The 26,818-nt window shown below is 35.5% G+C and overlaps 1 protein-coding gene across 2 annotated transcripts in view; it reads right to left on the bottom strand.

Moving 5' to 3' along the window:
• The window catches only part of TTC29 (tetratricopeptide repeat domain 29), a 118,116-nt gene that overhangs the window by 59,961 nt on the left and 31,337 nt on the right, over positions 1–26,818 (bottom strand). For both annotated transcript variants that reach the window (XM_017744279.1, XM_017744280.1), the window contains 2 exons: positions 12,179–12,391; positions 9,475–9,560 (listed from right to left, as the gene is read on the bottom strand). In XM_017744279.1, the coding sequence (XP_017599768.1) occupies positions 9,475–9,560; positions 12,179–12,391 (299 nt within the window). The remainder of the gene's footprint in view (positions 1–9,474; positions 9,561–12,178; positions 12,392–26,818) is intronic.

The following is a 26,818-nucleotide window of genomic DNA, read 5'->3' as shown; positions in this document are numbered from 1 at the left end:
AATCCACACTCCTCCTCCCCTGATCTACTGGGCTATCAAGTGCAGCATTTACCCTTACGCTCTACAAACACTCAGCAATAGACGCTTCAGGTTACTTGTGTCTGCATTTGCTTGAAGGATTAAAGGAGGGAAGACAAACATTTCACTCATTCCTTAGCAGTCTATCAAGATCAGGCCTAAGGCTTTTTGCCTGCATCAAGTCTTGTCTGCTTTGTATAATACTCAGGGCATGTACATTTTGCTTTGATTCTGAATGGGTGATATGTAAATACAAGTAGCTAATTGAAAAAGTTCCTTTCCCCAGAGTAATTTCAAACTTCTGTTGGCTTCCAGAAGGTCAGGAGTTCACCCTGTATGCTTCGTTTTGCTGCACAGAAAGTTTAAAAGAGATGAAATATACAGATGATTGAATAAATGTTAACTTTTATTTCTTCATTACTGTCGTTAATTCTGGCCTTCTGTGCCACTAATAATTATATTAATTCTGATTCTTTACACAACAACTTTGCAGGAACGAAGTAACAATTTCCTTATTTCCTATACCTCATAAATGGTTTTATTATTTATTCATATTTGAAAAATTTTTTAAAAGTCATCCAGGTCCTTCAGAGCAAAAAACAATGCAAACATCAAATCCAAGTATTTTCATTTGCTATTAGAGTACAATTTGAGATTTCCACTGCAGAAGTAAAGGTTATTACAATCTATATTTAGGACAGGAATGTAATGTTTTCCAAGCCAGTCATTGTTGACATATTTCTTCAAAATAAAGCATGGCTTAACAGTCTGGAGTGAAGAAGCTTCATCTGTTACCCTTTAACAGCAATATAAGAGGAAAAAACAGTTTATGTATCCTTTCCATCCTGACAGATGTGACAATAGCTGGAAACACTGTGCCTGCCAAGAGCTTTTATCAAGTATGTTATAACAACTAGTAATAAGTGTAAATAATAAATGGCTACGATCTTATGGGAAACAGTGGCAATACTAAACAATTTTTGGTGCTTGCTGATGGGAATCTGCTAGTCCTGGAATTCCCTGGCTTCCCAGTAGAGTTTTGGCCTGACAATAAACAACAGTTTAATACTTTATCTAATCCCAGCCAGGAGGTAAGTTCAACAGCAAGCTTTTGCAGATGTTCACATCCAATAATCTATTCATAATTGATGAAACAGGGAGGTCAGATGTAATGGTTGCTACTATTCCAGCAACAAATAAATGGTTATTGACAAAACAAGGCAGTGTGGCGCTCAGTGCTGAGCAGTGACAAGCATGAAACAGTGCTGAGACAGAAGTAGTGATGTGAATACAGCCCTTCATCTTGAGAATTCCTCTATGTGATGTGTGGCACAAGGGCCACTCTGACATATAAGCAGATGGAGGTGACTTGTAAAGGAAAAATGAGATTCTGCAAGTACATAAAAGACAAATGCAGAGCCGGGGGAAGAAATAGGAGAAAAGGGTGGACAGGACTGGAAATTGGGGTAAGTGCAATAATGTGAATTGTTAAGAAATGTTCTTGTATAGCAGCACTGTGATCCAGATGTTTGGACTGCTTTTATCAGATTGTTGTGTCTGCATGAATGTACCTGGCTGTCAGATCACTGTTGGCTGCTAAGACAATAATACCATAATATAAATATGTGCATGCTTAAATTCCCATTACTTCTTAGACAAATCACCTATAAATATTCTGCTTCATGCTTACTAATATCTTGAACAGATATTTTTAACTACACAAAGTTTTCCTAGCTAAAAGCAAGCAAGCAAGCAAGCAAACAGTTAAAATTTGCATAACAATGGTAAAAACTGCAGAGATAAAGTAGGAAAGTATAAAACCAATTAATGTTAGTTAAAAAACATTACTTTTCTGCAAACCAAGATAAAAGTTAAGGAAGAGATCTCCTTCAGCTGAAAACCTTATATTCTTCAAGTTTTAACCCATGTAATGCAGTAAAAGGATTAATAGACTCTTATTGACTGAATAAAACTTGAGTCATTTAGATGCAAATAGACACTTGAGATCTTCTGCATCCATTTCAGTGCTAAAAGATAGTAGTATATTACACAATGTTTATTGTGTAATATACTACTATGAAGAACAGCTGAATGAAATGGGGACCTTTACTGGTATATGTAGTCATAAAAAGATTTCAGACAGAAATATTTTAAATATTAATATTACTAAAATCATTTAAAGCAGCAAGGAATGTGAAATCGATTTATTTAGAAGTCCAATTTATTTCACACTTTGCTACCAATTCTTTTGATCAGCTCTGAAATAATACATAAGCTGAAAGCAAAACAGCAAAACAAATTGCTTTTAGCAAGGAGGCACCAAGCTCTAGGTTTTACACTGGCATGCATCAGTGTTTTAACTTCTCAGGTTATTTATCTATCAAAGGATAAATTTTAAATTCCTCAAGATCTAATGCCTGAATCAAGACTTATTTTCCAATTTAGCCATCAATGGTTCTGATCAAGCAAAGTTGTTAAGCATCTGCCTACACCTGAGTATATGACTTGTCCCCCTGAAGTCATTGAGAATAACTGAATTGAAATTCAAAAACATATTTAATAAGTGAATTGCTGTAGCTTGAACTATACCAATTTGAGAAACCAATCTAATTTTAAAAGCCTTACTTTACAGAATTTCTTTTTATCATCTGTTCATTAGAATTAACTATACAATGGAAAACAAAACCTCCCAGATTATGAATACATTTGCATTTAAGTACGGAAATTCCTGAATTTGTACAGTGTGGGTACAAATGTTTCCTTTCTCACAACACATTAAGAGTCTGACTTCTGTAAGGAGATTATCTAACAGAATTAGAAAAATTTCTTGCAGTTTTTCAGCCATTTGCTACAGCCCTGGGTATAGAATGTGCAGTTTCACAAATGAATGTACACTAATGGGCTGGCAGTTCCTAGGATCTTGTATGTTACTGTTATCAGATAAGCTATGGACTTAGACATGCTGTAGCTATCCCTTTCCCTCAATTATGTACAGCTTTTAGATCCTGAGGTATAGCACACCTAAGCTAGAAATCCAGTGTGGGAATGAAATGAGGGGAAACTTTGCATTGGCAGGGGTTAAAAAAAAAAAAAAGGAAAATAAAAAGGGGCGGGGGGGGGAAAGAAAAGGAGAATTTTTTTATTAGCTACTCTAAAAAAAGTTTCAATAGAGTACAGAGAAAATGCCTAAATCACATCTTGTTACTGACAGAAGACAGTTACTGGAGATTAGAACTCTCAGTTGGGGCAAGGGGACTAATTGTAACCTTCTTTCCCCTAAGCAGACCCTGTCTGTGTCCATAATCTCTCTCCCAACCTGGGAAAGCACAAGGAAGAGCCACCTGCACTGGCTACACCAGCAGAGAACACACAAGGCTGCTTCATCCCAGCAGCAACACCAAAAAGGTGGGACCTGAGCTGAGGCTCCATGACTGCCAAGTGCTCTGCCCTCCATGCCTTGTGAAAACCAGATGTAAAGATATTTTTATTCCCTAGCAGAGCAGTTTAAGGAATTTTTATGGCTTTGTCCTCATTTTTTCAAGATATTAGAGCTGAGCAAACCCCCAGTAAGGGCAGTTTCCTTCTTTTAACTTCAAACTTAACAGTTAGCAACAGTTTCACAGAAATAATTCAGAGTTATACAAAGAATTGTCTTGATCTTTGAATATCTCTTATGATGTAAATATACTTTTACTAGGGCTGCCCTGCACTCCCCTCCAGTACTTCTCCATACTCATACAGAAAGTGGGCCTGTGTGTGTGTCTGCATGTGTGTGTAAGGCAATAAAAAAAAAATTAATAACAATAAAATAATAAAATTTATCATTTTTAAATAGGGTCAAAATATTACCAGAAATAGATTTTGAAGTTTGGGAAACCACATTTGATATGTTAAATAGCACAACTTCTAAATACAGGATGCTTAATATATATATTTTAAGTAAGGCTACATAATCTTATATCTAAACCTAGCAACTTTCATGCTGTTTCAGAACTAGAAACAAAGAATCAATGTCCTCCAGGCATAGCCCTCAAAATTGAGGTTTTAAACTTTTTGTCACCAACTTGTACTCAGGTTCCTGAGAACACCAGTGGTCAGATAACTAGAATTCTGGAAAGGTGCTATAGTTTTATCTAATGGATTGTGCACTCAAACCTTCAACTCACTGCAGTTGTCCTACTCTTTTGGGGTGTATGAATGAGTAAACTGAAAATTGTAATGGATGAAATAGAAATCCAGCCATTCATGGTGTTTTGGTAGCCGTTCTTGTGGGATGAGACTCCTGAAGAGTAAGGTCAATATCAGCAACTTGCCATTTATTTTCATTGTTGCTGTGGGAAAACATGGAAATGTGATATGAATTTCTTATCACCAGGTAATAGATTTTTTATGTATTTAATATTTTTTGTTTCTCATGGTCTATAATTTTTGTAAAGCTAGACTACTGTAATTCTGCAGCAGTACTGCATTTGAGAGAGTTTTCTTACAGAGGACGTTCTTGTGGCACATTTATTTTGACAAAAAATCCACATTGCTGAAGGGAGTTTTTGTGCTGCCACTAACCAAGCAAAATGCAATTTGAACCACAGATTGAAAAGGAAAATGACACCATGTTTCAAGGCAAGTGTAGTGGACACCGTAACACCAAGGTGCAAATCTGTGTGGTGCATGGAAAAGTATTGAAGGAAAGTAGCATTGCTGCGTCTCAGGGATAATCAGAACATTTTTTTTCCCAGGTTTTCAAGAAACTGGTTAAGATAGGAAAAATCTTATCTACATTAAACCAACAGAAGAAATCCTTCCTTCACTAAGAGACTGTTAATTTTCATCTCCAAATAAAATGTTAGAACTGTCTTCCACGTTAAGAATTAAGTGCTAAATTAACAACAAAAAAATTAGTTGAATGATCAGACATTCATCTCTTTCCTGAAGTTCCAGGTCTTTTTTAGTATTCTCAACACAAATAAAGTTAATTTCTTAATTCCCTCAGCATTTGAGTCAGTATATTTTGTCAGGACAAAGTTCACTCCCAATAATAATTCTCTCAGATAATTTTGTTTGTATTATCTTCACCAGCACTTCACTGCTTCTTCTAGCAGCAGTTGGATCCTTCAGGAACAAGAAATTTAATCAGTTTCAGAATTGAGCCACTCCCTTCTCTGTACATAATCTATTGTCAGTGTCAAGATCAATCAGAAGTGCCTACCTTCTAAGAAGGCTCAAAGTTTTGGGTTTTTATTCTTCAGATATAAACCCCACTACATTCCTATATGAATACAGTTTTAAAAACAGTTTAAAAATCACTTTAATGAAAGTGGAGCCTCTAGGAATGATGAGACCTCTTCTTAAACTGGTATGCTATGATGTTCTTCCAAGCATGTGATGCCATTTGCTAAGCTGAAAATGTTACACTTCATTACTAATGGCTAAATATCACTTAGAGTTGAATAAAGGACAATATGGATGATTTAAAAGAAGGAAGTTTGAAATAATTTCCATTGAATACTATCTTTGAATATGTATTGTGAGTCTCCATTTGAGAGGGTTTTTTTGTGGTAACAATAATGAAAGCTTAAACCTAAACTCAGTGGTCTACTCAGACTCCACTGACTTGAAGTTCGGCCTTCTAACTCCACACGCTCATTCTTCTCAACCACCTTACCCAATGTTTGGGAGAAAAGAGGATACCATTTATTCTACCTTTTGGAGTTCTTTTACTTGCTAAGATCCTCCTTGATTCACCAAATCCATCCATCCATCCATATGGGCATAATCCTTATAATTATATATAATAGATGTAATCAGATAAAATATGCTGTACATACCAAATACAGAATATCTGCACCCCAGATACACTCATATTCTCCCCAGCTGCATGGGAGGAGACAAAATTTCCAGTTGTTTTGACATAGACTTTTTCAGAAATTAAGTTTATGGTCATTAATACTTCTGATTGCTTCAATAGGGTCATTTTGAATGTGAAGATGTCTTTGCAAGTTCATAAATTTTCTTGTTAATTTTATGCCTGTGGCTTATGTATCATAATTCTGACAATTCATGCAGATAGCATTATGTCATAAATTACCACATTTAGCTTCGCATGAGTCTCAGTACTCATGAATACTGCCTCTTTTATTTAAATATGTAACATATCTGAAACGCAGGATTCAATATCCAAAATAAAGGAACTTAGAAAAAACCGTAGCACTTAGATGAAGAATGAGGACTGGCATTTTCCTAATGACTTGGGATGCAAATCTAGTTGAAAGAGAAAAAATCCATGATACCCTACACTTTGAAGCATTCTTGAAAGCCTGGTCTAAGAAAAAACCCCAATAAATCCCCACATCAAGCTTATGCAAGATTTCTAATGACACAGAAATGTTTCACTTAATACTCTGCTTGCATAATGAGTCTGAAGAAAAAAAAAGTAAACAGTAACTTTTACTTTAAAATTAGCCTAGATAGAGAACTCTCCATGACAAAATCAATAATGTTTAACATGAAATCTATATAATGTGAACTATTAATATTTCGTGGAAAAAACATTAGGCTCGATTACAAACCAGATGATATGAAAAATACTATGAACATATCCCACTGCTATTGAATGTAATTAGTTCTCAGGCTTTTAAACTTGCACATACTTATATTTTTACATCTGAGTAGCTCCACTGAAATCAATCATATATATCAGATCAAATTAAACTAATTTATACAGATTATACACCAAATCAAATCATGTTAAACACCAAGTCCCTAGCAAATAAAAACCCTTCTCTAACAAAACCAGCCCATTCGATACAAAGCGACTGCATTTTTTTATAGAATAGGCTGCAGCTTAATCATTTCAATCTTTAATTACTGCATCAGATAATGACTATTTTGAACATATGCTTCTCTGCCCTGCTAGAAGACATGGATGAAAGAGAAACAAGTTCATATGCATGATACTGTGTGTGCATGTTGGGGGAGGCTAAAGAGCAAAAGGAACCAAGTGGCAACAATTGGAGGAAATGGTGCCTATAACAGCTGCTCCTTTCAGATTCCCCTAGAAGGAGACTGCCTGAGGTGGACCACAGCACAAAGGGATAAAGAAGATGAAAACTGATGCAAAGCAGGGAAATAACTGCTGAGACCCCTGAGTCTACATCCGAATAGTCCCAAGCTGTGTGGCAAGACCTCTTTAGCATGCTACAGAAGCTGGTGATGAACTACATATTACCATGAGGCAAACTGGCTCCTAGCAGTATTGTCTGCATGTTATGTGTAATGATAACCAGTGGGCCCTTGGGAACAGGAGGCAATGATTTCATCTCCGTAAGCATCTGAGCTCCCCTTGGATACAGAGACCATTAAACTGAGAACAGAAGGGTAAATTTTAGGCAATGATTTCCAACTGGAGAGTGAAGACAACTTCTGCTCAACAGTACTGTCAACCACTGATATTTTACTGCTGTTTATATTGATCACTGTAAAGGACAAAAGGAGCTAGAACTGTATGCCCTTTTCTTTGTCCCATGGAACACACTATATTTTTTGAATAAAAGTACTTAAAAAGTTTATCATGTAATATTATTGGTAATGCCATTATACTAGAATATGCCACTGTATTATTAACACTGAAAAGTAGTGGTATTTTCATTACTGTTAAAAAAACATTTTATAATCTTAACACAAGGTATCCTTTGTTTTTGCCCTTGCACATTGCTTCCCTTAACTGTCAGGTGTTTTTTTAGGACTAAAAACATTAGACACAACCTATTATATATTTAAAATTAATAGTAGTCCATTACAAAATTCAGGGTTTCAGAAGCTTCCTTAAAAAAAAAAAATCTGCATGCAACAAAAAGAAACGCAACTTCCAAATGACTGCTGTAACTTTTTGACAGGAGACATGGGAGAGCAATGAAGGGAAAGGAATAGCTATAAAATGTAGGCAAAATTGATCCTGAGGAAACAATGCCAGGACAACTAATATTTTTGACACTTTCAAGGGCAGTTTGATCCTTTGTATATTCTGGAGAGATTAAGCATGCATGCAGGCTTCTTTATTTAGCACATTTGTTTATCTTGTTGCTCTTCAGAATTTACACAGTATAAACTTAAGATTCTGAGAGCATGAGAAAAGTTGCTCAGGTAAGAATGCCAGCACACTTGTCAGGCAAAAAAACCAATGGCAGGTAAACTTGAAGTAGGAAAAATTCTCATCTAATCTATCATACTGTTTTCCTGGAAGAGATCAAATATCATATTCTTGTTGCTGCTGCAACTATTAGGTACAATTTTATAAAGTTATATGGAGCTTTTTAGTTTTGAAATATTTTCACATTCAGCTACAGGCTTTAACTGCAATTCATTGAGAACAGGCTCCACCTTTCCAGGATTCAGTTGATTTATGCAGAAGATAGGACTTTCAGCATTGAAAATTATGTATAAAGGTGGTCAATAACATCTAAAAAAATCATAACATAAATGCAAAAAAAAGCCTGTAAAAGGACATTACAAGACAGAAATCTAGAACCTCTCCTACACAGCAGAAGCCAAGCAGGTAATACTGAAATATATGAATTTATTCTGGGATTTCTATTAGTCTGTTTCTGAAAAAAACAAACAAAACAAAAGCCACCAAAACAAAAAGCACCATAACAAATGACCTCCATAAAACAAGTTCATTAATAGAATACTGAATCATTCTGCAGTTAAAAGAACAAAAAGAAAGAGTAATTATCCACCTGATTAATTGCAATAATCATGAAAAATATATACAAATTTGTTTTCCACAGAACATTTTTAGGAGAATCATGGAGGATTGTGACTGATGACTGGCACAAAAGAATCAAGTTGCTGCTTATCTTTCCTCTCATGCTGACCTATAAGGAAGTAGGGAAACCCTCCTTCTACACTACAATTTCACATGTACAACTCTCCCTGTCTTAGAATTATTAAGGCTCAAGGGAAACGTCAGAGGAGGAGTTTGAACTCAAGTGTCCACAGCATCAGCATTAGAGCTTTTCAGAAGTAATTAATATTTCTTCTAACTTACTGATTTTCTAACAATCTCAATGTGTGAACTGATATATTTTTCATTGCTGCTTGCAAATACACTTTACCAAACTAATTTGTAAAACTGGTGTTTTATACAAAACCCTAACTAAATAGAGACTATTTTGTATATGCACATGTACAGGAAAAGGAAAGCCAGTCACATATAACCTGAACTGTCAATTTACATTGTTTCTACAGATCCAAGCATGGAAACCTGGACTACATCAGTTCTGGAATTTATTGGAACCACAACTGCTTGAGCCACATGGATCCCTGCCTACAGAACTAGATACAGTTATAAAAGGTCCATGAGCCAAGTCTCTCCAAGTTTTTCCACTCTGCAAATGCCTAAGATGCCGAGGAGGCAGAGAAAGGCACTGAGAAAGCTAAAGCAAAGAATAAACTTACTGCTAATGCTGTCTCATGTTCTCCAGAAAAATGGTATGCTAGACTTAAGCAATAGGCTGCTTCTCCTTGCATCTTCATATCACCTCCTAAAGAAAGGGTTAAAGGTAGAGTTACCAGCATGATCTGAAAAACACGACATTGGTACAGACAGCTCTTGCAGGTGCTTAAATAACATACAGATGTTAAAATACTGTAGTAATTTTTTTTCTTCTCCTTACCCCTGCTGTATATCTCTTTCAAAAAACATGTAGTGGTAATTAAAAATAGAGGCTATAGATTCTAGCAAAGTTCACCAAGGAAGTTTCAGCAAAATCAGAGAAAATACCTTTCAGTAATGAAGTACAATCAAACTAACATGTGTAAGGTTCTCAGTTATTAATTGTTTAATAATGGTCCTAGTATCTTCACATTAGAAAATTATAGTAGTCTCTCTATATACTCAATATAAAATAAAAGTGGCTACAAATAGGTAATAAACCTTAATATATAAACACAAGATACATCTTGACTCACACATTTTGCTAATGTGAATCTTAGTGAAATACCGAGAGAACCAGCTGACCAGTTTCATCTTTCTTATTCTCCTGTCTGTTTTACAAGCTACTGTAGGCTAAAATAGCTAAAAAAATGGGTAATTTACACTTGCAAACAGTACTTACAGAAAATTCTGTATAGGCTGTTGCTAACTAAGGTGCATCACATTTTCCCATGCCAGGTTTTACTTCACTGATAGATACTGGTCTAACAAACACTGCTTGCTGGTACTTTTGCATGGCTCCCTCAACAGAAAATCAACTATTTGATACCAAAATAAATATAAAATAATTGTGTAACTTCTTAAAGTATCAGACTATATTCAAAAATTTCACTACAGAACATGAGTAGCCAAAAAAACCCCAACCCCTGTAGATGAAATTAAATTAAAAATAACCAAAAATCCAATCTTTCTGTTGCTCAATATCAATCTGCTCCAACACAATCAACCTGAAGCATAACTGCATATCAAGATATTTTGTAAAATGCATAAATAAATGTAGTTGAAATGAAAAGGGAGATTATCTGCTTGCAGTTGTCAGACTAATTCTTTCTGTCCAAATACACAGAAGCCTACACCTAGTTCTGAAAGTCTTTGAATTATAATAATTGCTGATACCATAGCAGTGCTCTATCTATAGCACTTAATATGCTCCTTAAAATTATTAAAAGCCTCAAAAACTCAAAAAGCCTGGTGGTCTTTTCCAATATTCAATATCCCTTAAAAGGGTTAATAAGACAAAAGGATACAGAAATACAGTTTCACAGAAGAATAATAAGTTAAAAGTTGCTCGGGACGTAAGAGAACTTTCTTCCTCAAGAAGATTTTGACAGTCTGAAGTGGGTAATATCTAATCCTAATCCATAAAATACATAAACATAGATGATGGTCCAGAAGGACAGAATGGACATAACAGATAACATCCAGTAGCCAGTATGGCTCTGGAACGAGGACTGGAGAACTCCTCAGAAGTTCCTAAAGCTTAAATTTAAAGAGAACAGCAGCACATGTATTGTGCATAGTGATATGTGATACATGCCTCAGGAAGATGTGAAAGTGATTGATTTGAAATAAGGGAACCAGAACATCTGCCTGGTCAAAAAAGTTTTGGAAAGACATCAGATCCAGTCTGACAATCCTTTAATATCCAGCAATAAGAAGACATTGATAGGAAACTTCATCAGCAGTCCTTCTAGTTACTACACTAAATATTAAGAGGAGAAGTTTAAGTGTAGCTGTGATTTAAGCATATATTATAGACAATAGCTGTAGAAAACACTACAAGCTTGTATTATGACCTGTAGAGTCATAACATTATTTGTCACAAAAACTTATTTTAAAATTTGGAAAATATTTCAATTTTTTTGCCATTTTTGATGGTTTATCTATTGCAACTACTACTCAAAGACCAGGTCACAGATTAATATTCCGCATACATTATTAAATTAAAACCCCCTAATGTATGTACTGATAAATATTGAATTATTATGTATTTAAATAAAACCCTTCTTCATTGTGAGGGTGCTTGAACAGTGGTAAATCTTTTCCAGGGCAGTTATGGAGGCTCCACCTGTGGAAATACTAAAAACTTGACTGGATTTAGTCCAGGGCAGCCTGCTCAGGACAACCTTATGATTTCCAGAGGTCTTTCTGCCTACCTCTGCGGTTCTGCGATTCTGTAGTTTTTTACTTTAGGTTTCAAAGCATTTATGTGTATTAAGATAGAAAATTTTGCTGCTTATGACAAAAACCTGTATTTTTCGAGTATTAAATAACTATGTAGAGTGAAAAGGTAAGTTTTTTCCAGGAGATAAAATCAGTCAAAAACTGCCAAATCAACAGTGACCAGCCAATTAAAATCAGTGACCTAAGCTTCCATCAGTGACCTCACTTTCTGATTAGGGGTTCACAATTTTATATTATTATTCCCACAAGGTTGTGAAGGTTTTTTTGGGAGATAAAGCTTTGAGGAACCTAAAAGTTTCTTTGCTGTCAGCAAGAAGGCATTTCTGCTTTAGTGAGATCTACAAGTGTATTGACAGTATTTGTGTTTGAGTTTCATAGGAAACAATCACCCAGTCAAACCCTTGACACTGTCTACTTTACTCATGGGAAAATCATGGCCCACACATCAAACGAAGGAATGGGAAAGCTTTATTTTCCACCTACCTTCTTTTGCCATCTTTAAAGCTTTTATTAGCGTTTTGATGGCCTCTTGGTGTTCTTTATTTTCGAGCATTTTGTCTGCTAGCAATGTATAAATTCTCCAGAGATGCTGACATGCCAGTGAAGTGTAAGCACAGCCTGTCTCATCCTTCCATGGTGTGCCCTCTGTTAGCTGATAAAATGTTTCAAAATGCTCAGCAGCTTTCATGATGTGACCTGAAAAACATCATTTGTAATTAAAATCAACAATCAAACATGCAGTCAAAAAAAAATTGTAAAAGTTCGTAGTCTATAATAATTGTATTGTTAAAAGTAAGTTGCAGCCAAACATTCCACAGATGTTTCAAGACTCTTCAATTCATAACTCACAGATCGCTGGAAAATACTGCCAAATCTCACAGCACCCAGCAATGCTCTAATTTAAATTTATCACATTTAAAATTAGCTTTCCTTTGTAAATTCACAATGTTGAACAGGTGTGATTTCATGGATGCAAAGTCAGGATCTTCTAGAAAATAAATTTATTCTAGATTCATAAAACCTTTGTGATTCTCATACATCAAAATCACACCTATGCATAAATAATCACAACTGAAACTGTTCCTCAAGTTTCTTTTTCCATAATGAAAACCTGTGCTGAAAGATTTGAAATGTGGAGAATAAAGGTATCAAAACTGTGGAGAAAAAATAAAGATCTTCATTCAAACCATTTAATTGCTGAAAAAAAGAATTATCATGCAAAGTAATTTATTCAACAGTTATTGCAAGGCCAACTCTGGTGAGTTTATCTAGTACATTTACTGCAAGGGCATTAACCACTGATAGGTTAATTATTGAGCCTGAAGTAATATACTCCAAGGCCTTCAAATGTAAGTTACTCAAACATCTTTAAGGCAAAGGAAAGTTTGAAGATAGAATTCAATTCATTTTCACAAGCAAGTAGTTTTCCCTCTACCTTCAGCTGGATTTATCTCTGTGCATACAATTCAATCTAGGAGATTTCCATACCTGCTGACAGTGGAAATTCAAAGCTCTTGGAAAGAACAGAAAAGCTTTTTCTTATACTTAATGGGTACAGAAAAACTGCTGGGAAGCAGGTAAGATAAGACTATTTACATTAAAAAAAAAGTTTAAAAAAAGCATTCTGGTCACAGTGTCTTGTTTAGCAAAAACTATTCTGCAGCAGGGAGAACTGTGAACGTGACCTTGCCTTTATAAGTTTGTGTGTGTGTGTGTGTGTGTGATGGAGGAATCTTGTCCCATAGATCGTCAATATATCAACTGCTATTTCTATTAAAAGCTGAAATAAACCATACAACAAATTCACTTAGAAGTTTGTAGTTTACACCTCTTCTGAGAGGTGATTTAAAAGGAACTATTGCTGTTTTGCAGTCTTTTTTTTCAGTGCTGCATTCAAACTTCAAAAAGAACCCGGAAGGAGAAAAGTTGTTTCCCAGCTGTAGGAAAGGAAGGGAGAAAAGCTTGGAGAAGGATCCTCTTTAAGCATTCCTGGAGAAAATGAGGTTATTTTCCCCAGGCCTCCAGCCAACCTAGAGGCAGCAGAACAGCTATGACAGATTTCTCTTATTAACTCAATTTAGATTTGTCTTTTGCATATGTTACCCCTTTATAACCATGCTTTCAACTTTGCAATATAAAACATAACTCATCTTTATTAGAATTAAATTTATTTTCATATTAAGCTTCTCTGATGATTAAAACGAGTTCAACTAAAACTGACAAGTAACAAGAAACTCCTCTTTCAAAGACACAATGAATTAAATGAGTGTCACAGACAAATAATTTTATGGCTCTACAGCCTACAATTTGTGTAAGAGTCCCCAAGGAGACAACAGGTGCTGAAGAGTGCAGTGCCAGGTGGAAGGAGAGATACCAGGCTTTACTCAGTTCCATTCTAGCTAGGGACAGGTATTGGAGAGACGGTCCAAAACACTGGCAAAACAGGAAAAGTTCTACACAATCTTTCCAAAATGTCCCATACTTGACATCAGACTGCACAAATAGAAAGGCACAGGGAAATTATCACAACCAGTACAAGCTGTTTACAGGCTCCCTGATAGTACAGAAAATAGAGATGTAGACTAGCTAAAGCCAGATGAAAACCCTTGTCCATTCTCAAGAGGCTTCCAATTCGAGTTTTTGTCTGTCCAGGCCAGATAACTTCTTAAGGCACAGTCAACTCAGCAGTCAACAGAATTCCAGTTATCCAAGTTGCTAAATGCAGATTTAAGATATTGGAGAAGATCAGGTTGGCTTTGTGACAAATGATTGAAAGTTGAGTTAAAATTTAATGCTAATAGGTAGATCCAGCATTTTGTTCACTCGGATTCTCATAAACACATACAGACTCCTCCTTGGAATTCTCCCCAAAGTTCATTAATAGATATACTGTTCTTTTGAAAGGGTACAGTCATACACTTGAGTCATCGGGATACACTCCACGAGTAATGGATTCTTTAATAGAATTTGATTCATGTGTTTCTCAAAAACTTTTAGTAGGAATGGGAAGCAGCAAACAAATGAGTGGTATCACCTTGAAGCTGAACACCGTATCTGAGTTTCTCCTAAGACACTCTAACGTGATCTCTTAAGAGGACCCATCATTTAGGTAAATAATACTTGCATTCTTAAGAATTATTGTTCAGGTTGTTAGAACTATCAGGTATGGTGATTCTTACCCAAGCTTCCCCTCTTGCAGTATCCCCTTGAGAAAGTTTCTGTCAGACTAGAAATCGAACTCATGCATTCCATGTACCCCATAGTCCTCAAGAGCTGGCCAAACCATAAGAGCTGTGACCTGACACTCCTTTTGCCAGATCTCAATGATACCTCTTTGGAAACAACCCATCTACACCAAGCTTCAAAATATGAAAGAAATATGATTTTTTTGGTAATATTCAAATGAATCTATACTACATTTGGCTTCACTGAATTACCAAGAAAGATTATGAAGTGAAAAGTGAAACAATCTGCTCACAGAAACACTAAATAGAAAGTGCTGAACAAAAAGGCAAAATACCTGCTAGTTTCCTAAATAAGGAAGAGATAGAATTCCTGACATGAAAGCCCTTACATGGCTGGGAATGTGCTCACTGAAGACTCTCCCAAATAAAACTGGCTATGTGGACACTTCTCAAATTCACAGAAGGTAAAACGTTTTAGACTTTGGAATTTATTCTTCCATTAAAATAACCTGAAATCTCATGTTGCCACTGGCAAATGACATATTTATTTAATCCATAATGCTTATGTGAAACTCAAATGTTGTGGGAAAATAATCTTTTCAGGGCACTGGCGAGTTTATGCCATGTCATGAGTCAGTTCAGCTAGAACTGATCTGGCCAGTGCACTCTAATTTTTAAACATGGAACTACTGCAAGTGTTGGCTGCAGACATACATAGAATGCCATCTAAAAATCTTGAAAAACATTAAAAGAAAGTAATTAGCCAATTGCAGAACATTTCTGAGAATAAGAGCATTTTTATCTCACTTAGGATGTGACAAGGCAGAGTTTTAAATTACTTTTATTATGAACTGAAAAAAACCAAAAGACCAAAAAAAGCAAAATGAGAGGAAAAACAATGGAGTAACAAAATCACTTGAAATAGTTTGCAGAAATGTATTTTTATAGGTCTAGGAATTCAAAGAGAAAATCCAGAAGGTGTTTCTAGGAAATCCATGTTTGAAAAATTGCAGAGTGTTACACAAAGCAGTAAAGCTATTTTCAGTTGGCAACATTAATAGCAATTGCATATTATTCTCACGCTGCCATGCAGAATTTCTCTCAATGGATACCAAATTGAGTTGGAGAATCTCCGATGTCACTTTTTCCTTCTTATAAAAGGAATCAAAAACCAGAATGGCAACTCTTACAACATATGTACTACCATTACTAAAATTTTACACTTTTATAATTTTTTATAGTTTTAATATAACTCGGGGCATAACAAAAGAAATCCTATCATCAAGAGTTTAGTCTTAAATACGGGAGGCAAACATTGTCACAATATAATTTTGGGAGTAGAAAATCAGTTTTAAACAATTACATTTGAATATAAGACATTATTCTGACACAAAGATTTTTGCTATAGTTTTCACTCAGTTGCTTCAAAGTAAAAAAAATAAATCTTTTCATTCAAGGAAAATAATTCAATGTAATTTTTTAAATACTGAAGAGAAATGTTTTTAGATCATCTAAAAGTTCCTTTATAATTCTCCTTCTTAAAACCCAATCCAAAACCACAGATTTTTTATATCAAAATAGATATCAAATGAAAAAGGGTATATATGGAGACTACTATTTTGCCTTTTTTTTTTAAGTAGAAAGATTGACTAGATATTAACACAAATGGGTTTAAATGTGAAGCTGCCATAAAAGCAGGCACATAAATGTAATTCTCCCAGCCGCTATTTTGATGCACATTTTTGATTCCATGAATATTTTATGAAATGGCCCAAACTAAAGCCATATAACATTCCTGCATTACTGATGCTTGCGCCCGTAAGCTACAAACATTAGAGGCATGATTGAGTGCATTAAAATGAACTCATTCAGCAGTGCATTGATTACTTGAAGGAGAAAAAAAAAAGTTACTCCCACTTAAGAAAACAGCACACAAACCTGAAGTTTTCAATATTGAAATTAGCAACTCAAATTTGAATAGTGTGGTATTTAATAAATAAAGGCAGTGCTAAACTATCTAGAATTCTCTACATACAGTCCTGACTTTAATTAGGTGAGGTGTTAATTAGGTCCACAGATTGCTTTCAGTAGTGTACAGGTAATTTAAAATGTCACAATCTGCAAAATGCAGTGACTGACCTGCTCTAGCTCCATGCCTCAGCAATACTGAGAGCACCTAATGATTTCCTTTTCTATCAGCTCGAATATTTGCCAATGAAAATAATGCCACAGAAACAACTGCACAAGAAAAGTGACAGGTCTGTTAGGTACCCTGCCTCAGCAGCACCACTAGAAGCAGAAAGCACATTTAATTCTAAATTGCAAACAGTTGTACAGGGCTTCAGAAAATATTCCACTGTAGATAAAAACAACAACCTAAAGGAACAATAAACTTTATTGTGGTATGTTTTAATCAAGAGCATCTCCTGCCATCAGTTATTTCACTATACAATGAGAACACAAAATCTGGTTGAAGCATCAGTTAATGGTAACGAAAACCAAAAATGTTATTATCTTTCAAAAGATATATACTTACAGTTTGGTCTAACTGCTTGAACCACTTGTATTATGCTCAGTTTCTACATTCAATTTTGACAGCACTATTCACGCTGAAATACTTAAATCTGCTACAGTTTTCTATCTACAGAGATTGTTACAAAAGTGTTTAACAGAGGTGTGTTCACAAGAAACATAAAACAGGGCTCTCATTCAGCAAACAGTTGAACCACCTCAGACTCCTGAGGTAAAATTAACTGTAAAGAAGCCACTGGGACAGCTCTCACATGCAATAACCTGAATTCACGTGCCTGCTGAAAAAACAAGAAAAAAATTGCGGAAGGGATTTAAGATAAAATTTTGCGGTTTCGTAACTCTGCAAGATCCATCTCAAACAAAACCAACCATCAGACAACAATCAAAGCGAATATTTTAAAGATAATGGATAAAACCTTATATTAATTTACTTTACAGAAGCTTTTTTTTTTTCAGAAAGATTCCACCATGAGCTTGACCAAATGACATAGGCAGCTCATAAGAATGTTGCAATGACCATGCTGGCTCACCACAGGGTATTCTGACCATTTCTCCAGTTTGACAATGCACCAGCAGACCTTACCTGGAGTCCAAGTTGCCTAAGGTGAGCTGAAATCATGCCTGAGAAGTAGAACACTTGAGGACACAAAGGAGAAAGGAAGAGAGAAAAGGAAAGTTGAGCTTCACACAACCTGAGATGTAGCATTGGTGGACTGACTGCAGCGCAAACAGACAATATTTTATCTTCCCTTCTCTGGGTGAAGAACTGCCAGGCTAGTCCTTGGTATTGCAGTTTAGAGGATGGTACATTATTTCTGTTGACATTACTTAAACAAATGTGTGTTGTCTGGAAAGAAAATCATAACTGTAGTAATCCAGTGAGCATTAGAGCATATATAGTCTTGTCCTCTGAGGACCTATATTACTTGCCTTAAAGCTCAAGCACTCAAAATACACCTATACAAACCTAGAGGGCAGTGCAGACTGCAGAATCCACAGAAGGACAGTTCACACGTGCTGTATCACACCACCAGCACACAGCGATGTCAAACGTGTTCTAAAAACGTGTTGCTTAAAGGGTTCTCCCAGAGACACCTCACAAGGTAGGGATAATGCTGGCTTTTCTGGTTGCCTGGCTGCTCTCTAATCCCTTCCCCTTCTGCTGCCAGCACTACTGAGCTGCAGACAAGAGGGTTTTCCCACAGGCAGCTGAAATGACAGCTGCTTTGGGAATGGGGTACTGGGGACCAGCAAGGGAAAAAAAAAAAGACAACCACACAGGCCCCAAGTGAAAATTCCACTAACTTGTCTGTCTTACATTCATATTCAAATGGACCAACACACAAAATTCTGGTTTACAATTAAAATTCCTTTATCTTTTTAGGTTAACACATTTTATGAAAGCAGCACTTGTCAGATGCCTTCTTCTGATTTGTTTGATTATATATAAATTAACACTTTTTGATATACATCAATTTTAATCTAGAGGACAACATTGCAAACAATGTTGAACATTAGCTAAATCATCACACACCCATTTTAGAGAGAATAGAATTCTTGCTTCACAATAATATTCAAGCCTTCTTTCACGTTTGCAGAGCATCAAAGTGCTTTCATATGCAAAGACTACCAAGGATGCAAAACGCATCCAGGAAGCTCACACTGTAAGGCTCCAGGCTCTGGATGAGAGTGGGCCCACATTCAGTGGGATGCTCCCATTTCAGGTTCCACAAATATTTCTATGTCTATAGGTGCAGAAAGAAAAGGCACCAGAAAACTCAGTGATGAATGGCACATACTTTTGCACCTCCGTTTCTTAGGGCTTGAGAGTTTAAATTCAATATAACTTGTTTTCATTTAGTTCTATTATATTTAACCTCAAAGATTAATACAATCATTATCTTTTAAATGGAGAAAGTGACACTGAAGCAGATTAGTTTCACTAAATTACTTTTTTTGCTATGTCAAGTCAAATACTTGCCTTGGTTTAAATACTTCTTTTGGCAGTGTTTACATTTTGTTCAGATTCTACCCAGTTCCCCTTACTCTTCATAGGTTCCAATAATAAATTTATTATCAGATGCAGTGCTCCAGCACTGGAGCTGTTCTGTGGTGCAGATGATTTACTTCAGAAGTGTACTTTGAGTAGCAGCTGGACTAATGACCTGCTAAGATCCCAACCAACCTGAATGATCCTCTGAAGAGTAACATATATTTTTATTAACAGCTTCATGTTTGCTTTACCTATGGCTTCTACAGATCATTGGTAATGGCTGAGGACATGCAATTCCATCAGCTCCCAGTGACACTGGATAGGCACCTCTGGAAACAGGCTCCTTTATCAATTACTGAAAGGAAACACTGCCTCCAGGAAAGTTTATGACAACTGCTGGTCCAGCTAGAGTAGTCCAAGACTTCTCAAAGCTTTGAAGCAAAGAAAAAAAAAACCCATGAGTGAGAGGGCAGCTTCATCTCAGTACTAGTCATTAAGCAGTAAATAATTAAAACACCCTGGAAAAGACAGGTAAAATACAAGCAGCAATGTCAGTAATAGACATGAAAGAGAAGAAAGGGAAAAAGAATTTAAAAAAGCAAAGAAATAATTCATTTGAAGTTTTAATAAAGTTTCATTTGCAGTCTTGTTTAAAGATATATCAGACTTTGGGGATGTAACCTAATTACATTTTTATTCTAAGTTCTATTCAAATATCTTGGACTTTGAATCTTTAACACAGATCAAACACAGTATAATTTACTCATGGCTATCCATACTTTAAAAAGATCTCTTCATTAAATGTCATAGTCTTATGAACATGCACATAAAGCAAACAGACCAATATTTGATACCAAAAACATTTAGAATATGATTGGTACAGAAGTGTCTATATAAACAGTTCACCTGAGTGCTACACGTTATATTCAAGCACACAGCAAATGTTTTTTCTAAAATATTTTGATTTCATAGTTCAATGTAGACAGCAATCATTTTTTTCCAGTAGTTTCATGACTTGAAAATGAACTTTACAATCACTGAACTCCTAAGAATGGAAACTAATTTAGGATCTTTTTTCATATGTCAAAACTTTTAATGAAAATGACATTTTAGAATTAGCACCTGTGCACTGCTGTGAATATTTTGAAGAGCTTATTAGAAAGCAAGAATACAGACCTCTCCCCAGTTATTATATCAGGACTAAAAGTTTCTCCATTTGAAGAACAGGGTAGGAAAGTGGGAGTGACCATGAAAGGATTAAGGAAACTTAAGTTTTTCTTAGTGTAAAGAATATTATTACTTTCCTGTGCTTAATAATAAACCTTGATTTAAATCAACGGAAGCAAAAGCGTGTAGAAAGCATTACATTTTCACTGGATTTCATTTCAGAATTGAAAATAGGAACACTACAGAATTCTACCTGAGTTCTCTCATTCAAAATATCTTCATTACCTACCAATACCTTTTAAAAATAAGAATAAAAAAAATTTTATGAAAAATATTTTTATGAACTTAACAGACCCCTTCTGCTTTCATGTTGCATATTCAGAAACTTTTTCCAGATTTTCTTAAGACTATGCTAATTTGAACTGAAAACATTCCTAATTCCTATAACAACAATTCAAGACAGTAGTTGTAGCTCAATACCAGTAACAACCCTGTAATAATAAGATGCCATTTACTAGGGAACTACTTTCTGCACTTGCAGGAGGATAAGCTCAGTTATTTAATAAACCTTTAAAATCTGTCCTCCCAAGAATCCAGCAGGATTTATGGCTGCTTCTGTCTGCTACTGGCTGGCAGAGAAAAGCAGCATATCCAAAGACTAACTCCTAGCAATTTGCTGCTTAAATTTTTAAAATTATGCTCTACAATCAAGTTTTTCCCAGCCAACTTATATATTCAATTCTTAAGCAATCAGCAAAACAATATAATCACTTTGTGAGATAGTGCAGAAAAACAGAGGAGAATTAGCTTCAGTTGATGTGGTGAAAATCAAGGTCTGGAAGTGCCTTAAATGGTCAAACTGAGCATGCAGAATTCCATGTCCCATTAAGGGAAGGCTTCTTTATGTCTTTAAAGTTCCCTAATGTGGAAACTCTTTTAAAATATATGTCTCTACATGAGTGTAAAATTTAGCAACAGGTTTATGTAGTCAAAGACATGGGATTTGGAATCAAGTGAGTATGTTTACAGGTCTGAACTATTCCTGCATGCCTTTTTCTGAAAAAGCAGTTTGGAAAACTATAATCACAACTAGGAATAAATCTGAGAAGTTAGTTAGTAGTTTGGGATATGCAATGTGGGGCAAGGAGGGGGGAATATCATGATAAACCAATGGGATTTGGTTACTACTGGATTTGGTCTGTCATATAAATATGTATGTTCCCTCCAGACAATGAAGAGTACAAAAAGACACTTTTATGTTCCACAGGGAACAAGCCCATATGATCATCCTGCTCTTCAGCTACTTTCGGAGTGAATTGCAAGCTAATTTGGTAAGAAGTCAGTAGGACAGCAGGTTCCCACCACTTTAAAAAAGATTAATATCTTGAGGATAGACATTGATCCAAATTCCAGACAGACAGAAAGACAGGAAGAACTTGCTGTACATGTTGAGACAGCAGCACTCTGCTTGGCCAGGGAGCAGCATGTTCTCATCCAGCTTTAGTTTATCACAGCACACACTGATAAATGTATTCACAGTACTCACCAAGTACAAGTGCTGTAGAAGCACACAGGAAATGGTACTGTATAAATGCAGAACAAACAGGTTCCTGCCCAAAAGGATAGAGAATCTCTAAATCTCTAGAACTATGGCTCTCCTTTAAGTCACTGTCATGTTTTAACTAGCACACAAGCTTCCTATAAAAAAAAAATACATAGGAGTTTATATATTTAAATCCTTTTCCCCTTTTTGGCCCACACAGTGACAATTCTCACTATAAAAAGAAAGAGAAATATAATGATGAGGTTGTGTTTTAACAAAAATCACAAACTTCACTGGGTATCATTTTAAACCAAGACAAGTTGCTTACATAAAGGAATCTCCAATACAGACACAAGAATAGACAAAACCTATCTTTTAGCTGATAATATGAGCTGCTTTTGTTCCTGAACAAAGAGGTGGGATTCATTTTAGGCTGGCTTCTTCCAGTGTCTGACCTGGGCTTGTGGATACAACAGTATGGAGATCTGAGATACTGGGCCTTATGGTGGAAACATAACATTGTTAAATAGACAGGCTGGACAAATGCAGCAATTCTGCTATCAGTGACAGCTTTGCACTCCACAGGTAGTGAGGAACAAATTAATCTCTCCTCACAAATGCTGTCACCCTGGTTTGTTTTATTTACCAGCTGTTTGCAACTATGCAATCAGATTGTAAAGCAGGGCATTTCTCCATTATACTATGGAGGATTTGCTGTTTAAGTGGGCTTGGCAGACTTGCTGCACAGATAACAACATAAAGCTCTATTAATGTAGAAGGTGCCCATGGGCCACCCATCCCACAGGTGAATTTTATTCTGGCTATACTTAGGAATCTCCTAAAAAGAAACTATATTTTTATGTAATTAAAATAAAGTTGCAAAATGTGCACACACAAAAGCATATGAAATTTAATAAGCCATTTTAACTTTTGCCTTTTTAAACCTTTTTAGTACTTCATTTTGCAATATTAACATTCTCTTTTTTATATGTGAATATAAATGATTTCTGCCTGAAGGCAAACCAATTGGGGAAATTCTGCTTAAACGTGCATATTTCCTCTGCATAGATACTCAAGAATTTATGCTGAGCTTCTCTCAATTATTCATACATTACAGTTTTCAATTAAAAAACACTTGCCATAAACAATTCTAAATACAAAATCAACAATTTCTTAGTAAGAATGGATTCTTAGCAAGAATTTCTTGACTAAGAACAAGTAAATAAACAGTTTAGACTTTATGTTCTAAAATCAAGAGATGTCATGAACCATCTTGGAGTCGTTTTAAAGCAAATATATCTAGTAATTAATACTTAAGCTTCATAACTCAAAGCTATCCTGTGCAACCTGTTTCAGGTCTACGCGCTTTGGCAGGGCAATTGGACTAGATGATCTTCAGAGGTTCCTTCCAATCCAGCCATTCTGTGAAATGCCCCTAACACACAATCAGAATCTTTCCATCAACTTCTGCAATGCCTTGATAAAAATTTGAATTTCAATATGACGGCAAACTGATAGGCAAAATCCTACACCTCAGTCTCAATTGAGATTGTTAAAGTCTGCAAGAATCCTGTGGTGTTTTTTTCCCCAAGAAATGAATTAAACTTACAAGTCTGTTGTGTTCAGTAGGTCCTTCACCCAGAAAAGTTTCTATTAAATTCCAACATACAAAATAGATTGTATTTTATCCATGATCACAGATAAAACAACTATACCTTTTCAAACAAATCAGGTGCAATTTATTAATATTTTTGAGGCAGGTGCAAGGGGATCAGAAGTAATCAACTCTGGCATAACATTGCTCTGTTTGAAAAGCAATCAGACCTTAACATTGTTTATAATCAAGGCAGAGTTGGATTAGGACTGAACACTTATAAACCCTTCATTAAATTGCAGAATATGGCATATCTTTGAAATCCCTAAGCTTAGTTTAGAAAGGACTAAAGGAACTCATTATCAAGGTCTCCTAAGATTTGCAATCTAAAAAAACACACAAAGTTGGACAAAACTGGGTTTCTGGATCAGCTGTATGTTGTGGGAATCAGCTCTGAAATTACCAGCATTGCTATTTGCTTTGTACTCAGTCCCTTTCTCTCACTAGTTCCACCTGTCTTTAATCTTTTCAGCCTGTAAAGACTACAGATAAAGTATTACCTCCAATTTTGTTGATCCTTACATGCTAGCAGAATATAAACCTGATGACTAATTCAAAGTCACCGCTGCCTTGAGACTAATGGCATCACTTCCACACACCCCTCAGCTCTCATACCAGGGGAGATCCAGTTTCTGGCGTGGCACTGATAGAGTTTTGTAACTCATTGTGAAAGTTTTATTCACTGGACTCTACTGTGATACTTACATGCTTTCTCAAACTAGTTATTTAAAAGTATCCAGAAACGTTTCCAAGTACTGCAGCTGACAGGTACCCTAATTTCAGATGTCTGCTTTTGCTATGCTTTTGAATAATATAGAAATTGATCCAGTTTTGTTGTAACTTATTTGAAGCAAATAGCTCCAACAAGTAAAAATTCCTTGTTTTCCCCAGACTGCTCTTTTTATTGATGTAAGTTATCTTAAACTTTGGAATGCAAATATATAAGGTGTATATCACCTCATGCATGATAGCTGGTAAGCATTTAGTACAAAACTGAAAGCACTCAAATATTGCAATGACGTAAGAACCTATACAAAACAATACTAGACATTGTGTTTGTCAGTGCACTCACACTGTTTCTTCTGCAGGATACAACAGTGTAAACCTCAAGTTGACAATTCAGCAGAAAGTTAATAATAATACAGTCTGTCATAAACTATGATTATAAGCTTACTCTCTGAAATGCAGAAAGTTGTACGCATTTATAATGACTGATATTACTTCTGAAAATGTATTCAAAGCACAGGAAGAAAAACATTTATTTTAAAACTTGTATTTCCGAAGAGAGTTTCTATCGCAAAGCCTGTGCTTACTTGGACAACAAGTAATTCTGCAGTTCATGTGAGAAAAATGTGTTAGGTCATTGCATTTTCAGTGTCTGTAAAGTGACATCAGCACATTAAAGAGCTATTAAAAAAAAGTAATAAATGAGCAACTATAGTAAAATAATGAGTAACTAAAGTAATAAAATGACTTATTATCAGCCCTCTGAGGAAAGACAAACTAGGGAGCACAGCTAATTGAACAGTATCATAATACGAACACTCCTACAATAATCAATGAATGCTTCAGACCTTATTTTACAGGCAGACTATTTTAGAGAAGAGGTTAAAAATCTCATTCTGTGAAGAAAGGCCATTATAATCATGCTTGCTCCAAGCAGAATGTTCCATTTGTATCTGTAGCAGCCTACTCACTTATTATTGTTTTCTTTCCCTTACTGGCAGCTACTAATGGCCTGCATCCAAATATCATGACTGAAGTCTACACCACTGACACCTCAAATATTTAGCTTTGAAGATTAATGAACATAAGGTTATATCCAGCCTTTAGGACAGGGACCAGGCTGAAAGTCAAAGAACTTTAAATTTGATTACACAAAAATTACCCGGCAAATTTATTGATTTTCTTCCAAGGCAAACAACAATCTTTACAAGTCCATGTTTAACTTTATACTCCCAAGCAATCAGTCCTAAGCATATATAGACAGCTTCCTTTCCCAAGTAATGAAAAATACACTACTGGATGAGAGAACTGAAAAGAACTGGGACCAGATGTTTACATTTAGTCCCTTAGATACACTCCCATAGAAGTGGGCATCTGGCTAATTTGGTTCAAAAATTAATTACAAAATTGTAAATAACTGAAAAAAAATATAAAATGGCAGAATTAAAATTTTATTTATAACACCATGAATACTGATGCAATATTATACAATGCCAAGCCAACATCTGCTCTTACACTTTTTCTCCAGTCAAAACTCACCCTTGGATCAATTTTTCACCCTTGGAAATAAAAAGAGCATGGAATACATCTGCTATTTTTTTTCCTCAGCAGTCCCTCAAAGCAAATCCTATGCTTACTCTCTCAGCTTCCTTATTTTTTTACCTCTCTCTCTATGGAAAGAAAATACTTGTAACAGACAGACCCCATAGATTCAGTGGAGCTTTACCCTGGGCAGTAAAAATCCACTTTGCTTTATCTCTCTTTACTAAGGGAAATATTGCTATATCATAACTTTACTTACATGCTTTTGTGGTGGGCCTCAAGATATATAAGTATTTAACAACTTTTGCTTAAGACATCATAAAAGTAGAAAATGTTTTCTTCTAGGCAGTGCTTAGATAACAGTAGTGAGTCACACTCAGAGCCTTCAAAATTACAAGTAGATACAAATGTTTGCTTGTCTGCACCTTCTTAAAATTTTAATTTTTAGTAACTCAAGGATCAAGTGAAAAGATTGCAAAAAAAATTAAAATCCAGCAATTTTTCAGCAATTTTATTCTACTGAATAAGAAGTAGATAACCTAACTAAGCATTTTTCATCCCAAGTAAAAATGATTTGGTTGTGACCAGCTGGGCTTTAAGCAACTGCTATATTATCAACTGGGAAACCGGATTTTGATCAACTTCATTTCCTAGAACAAAACAACACTGGAGTAAGTAAGTAATCAATCAGATTATTACCAAGCATTTAAAGAAAACATGAAAATATTATAGCTAATGTCAATATCTCAAGAGTGGATATCATCAAGCCAATCTTCTATTT

The sequence above is a fragment of the Corvus brachyrhynchos genome, unplaced genomic scaffold (genome assembly GCF_000691975.1).
Source record: "Corvus brachyrhynchos isolate BGI_N302 unplaced genomic scaffold, ASM69197v1 scaffold229, whole genome shotgun sequence".
Taxonomy (NCBI): domain Eukaryota; kingdom Metazoa; phylum Chordata; class Aves; order Passeriformes; family Corvidae; genus Corvus; species Corvus brachyrhynchos.
This window is presented reverse-complemented; position numbering and strand designations above follow the sequence as displayed.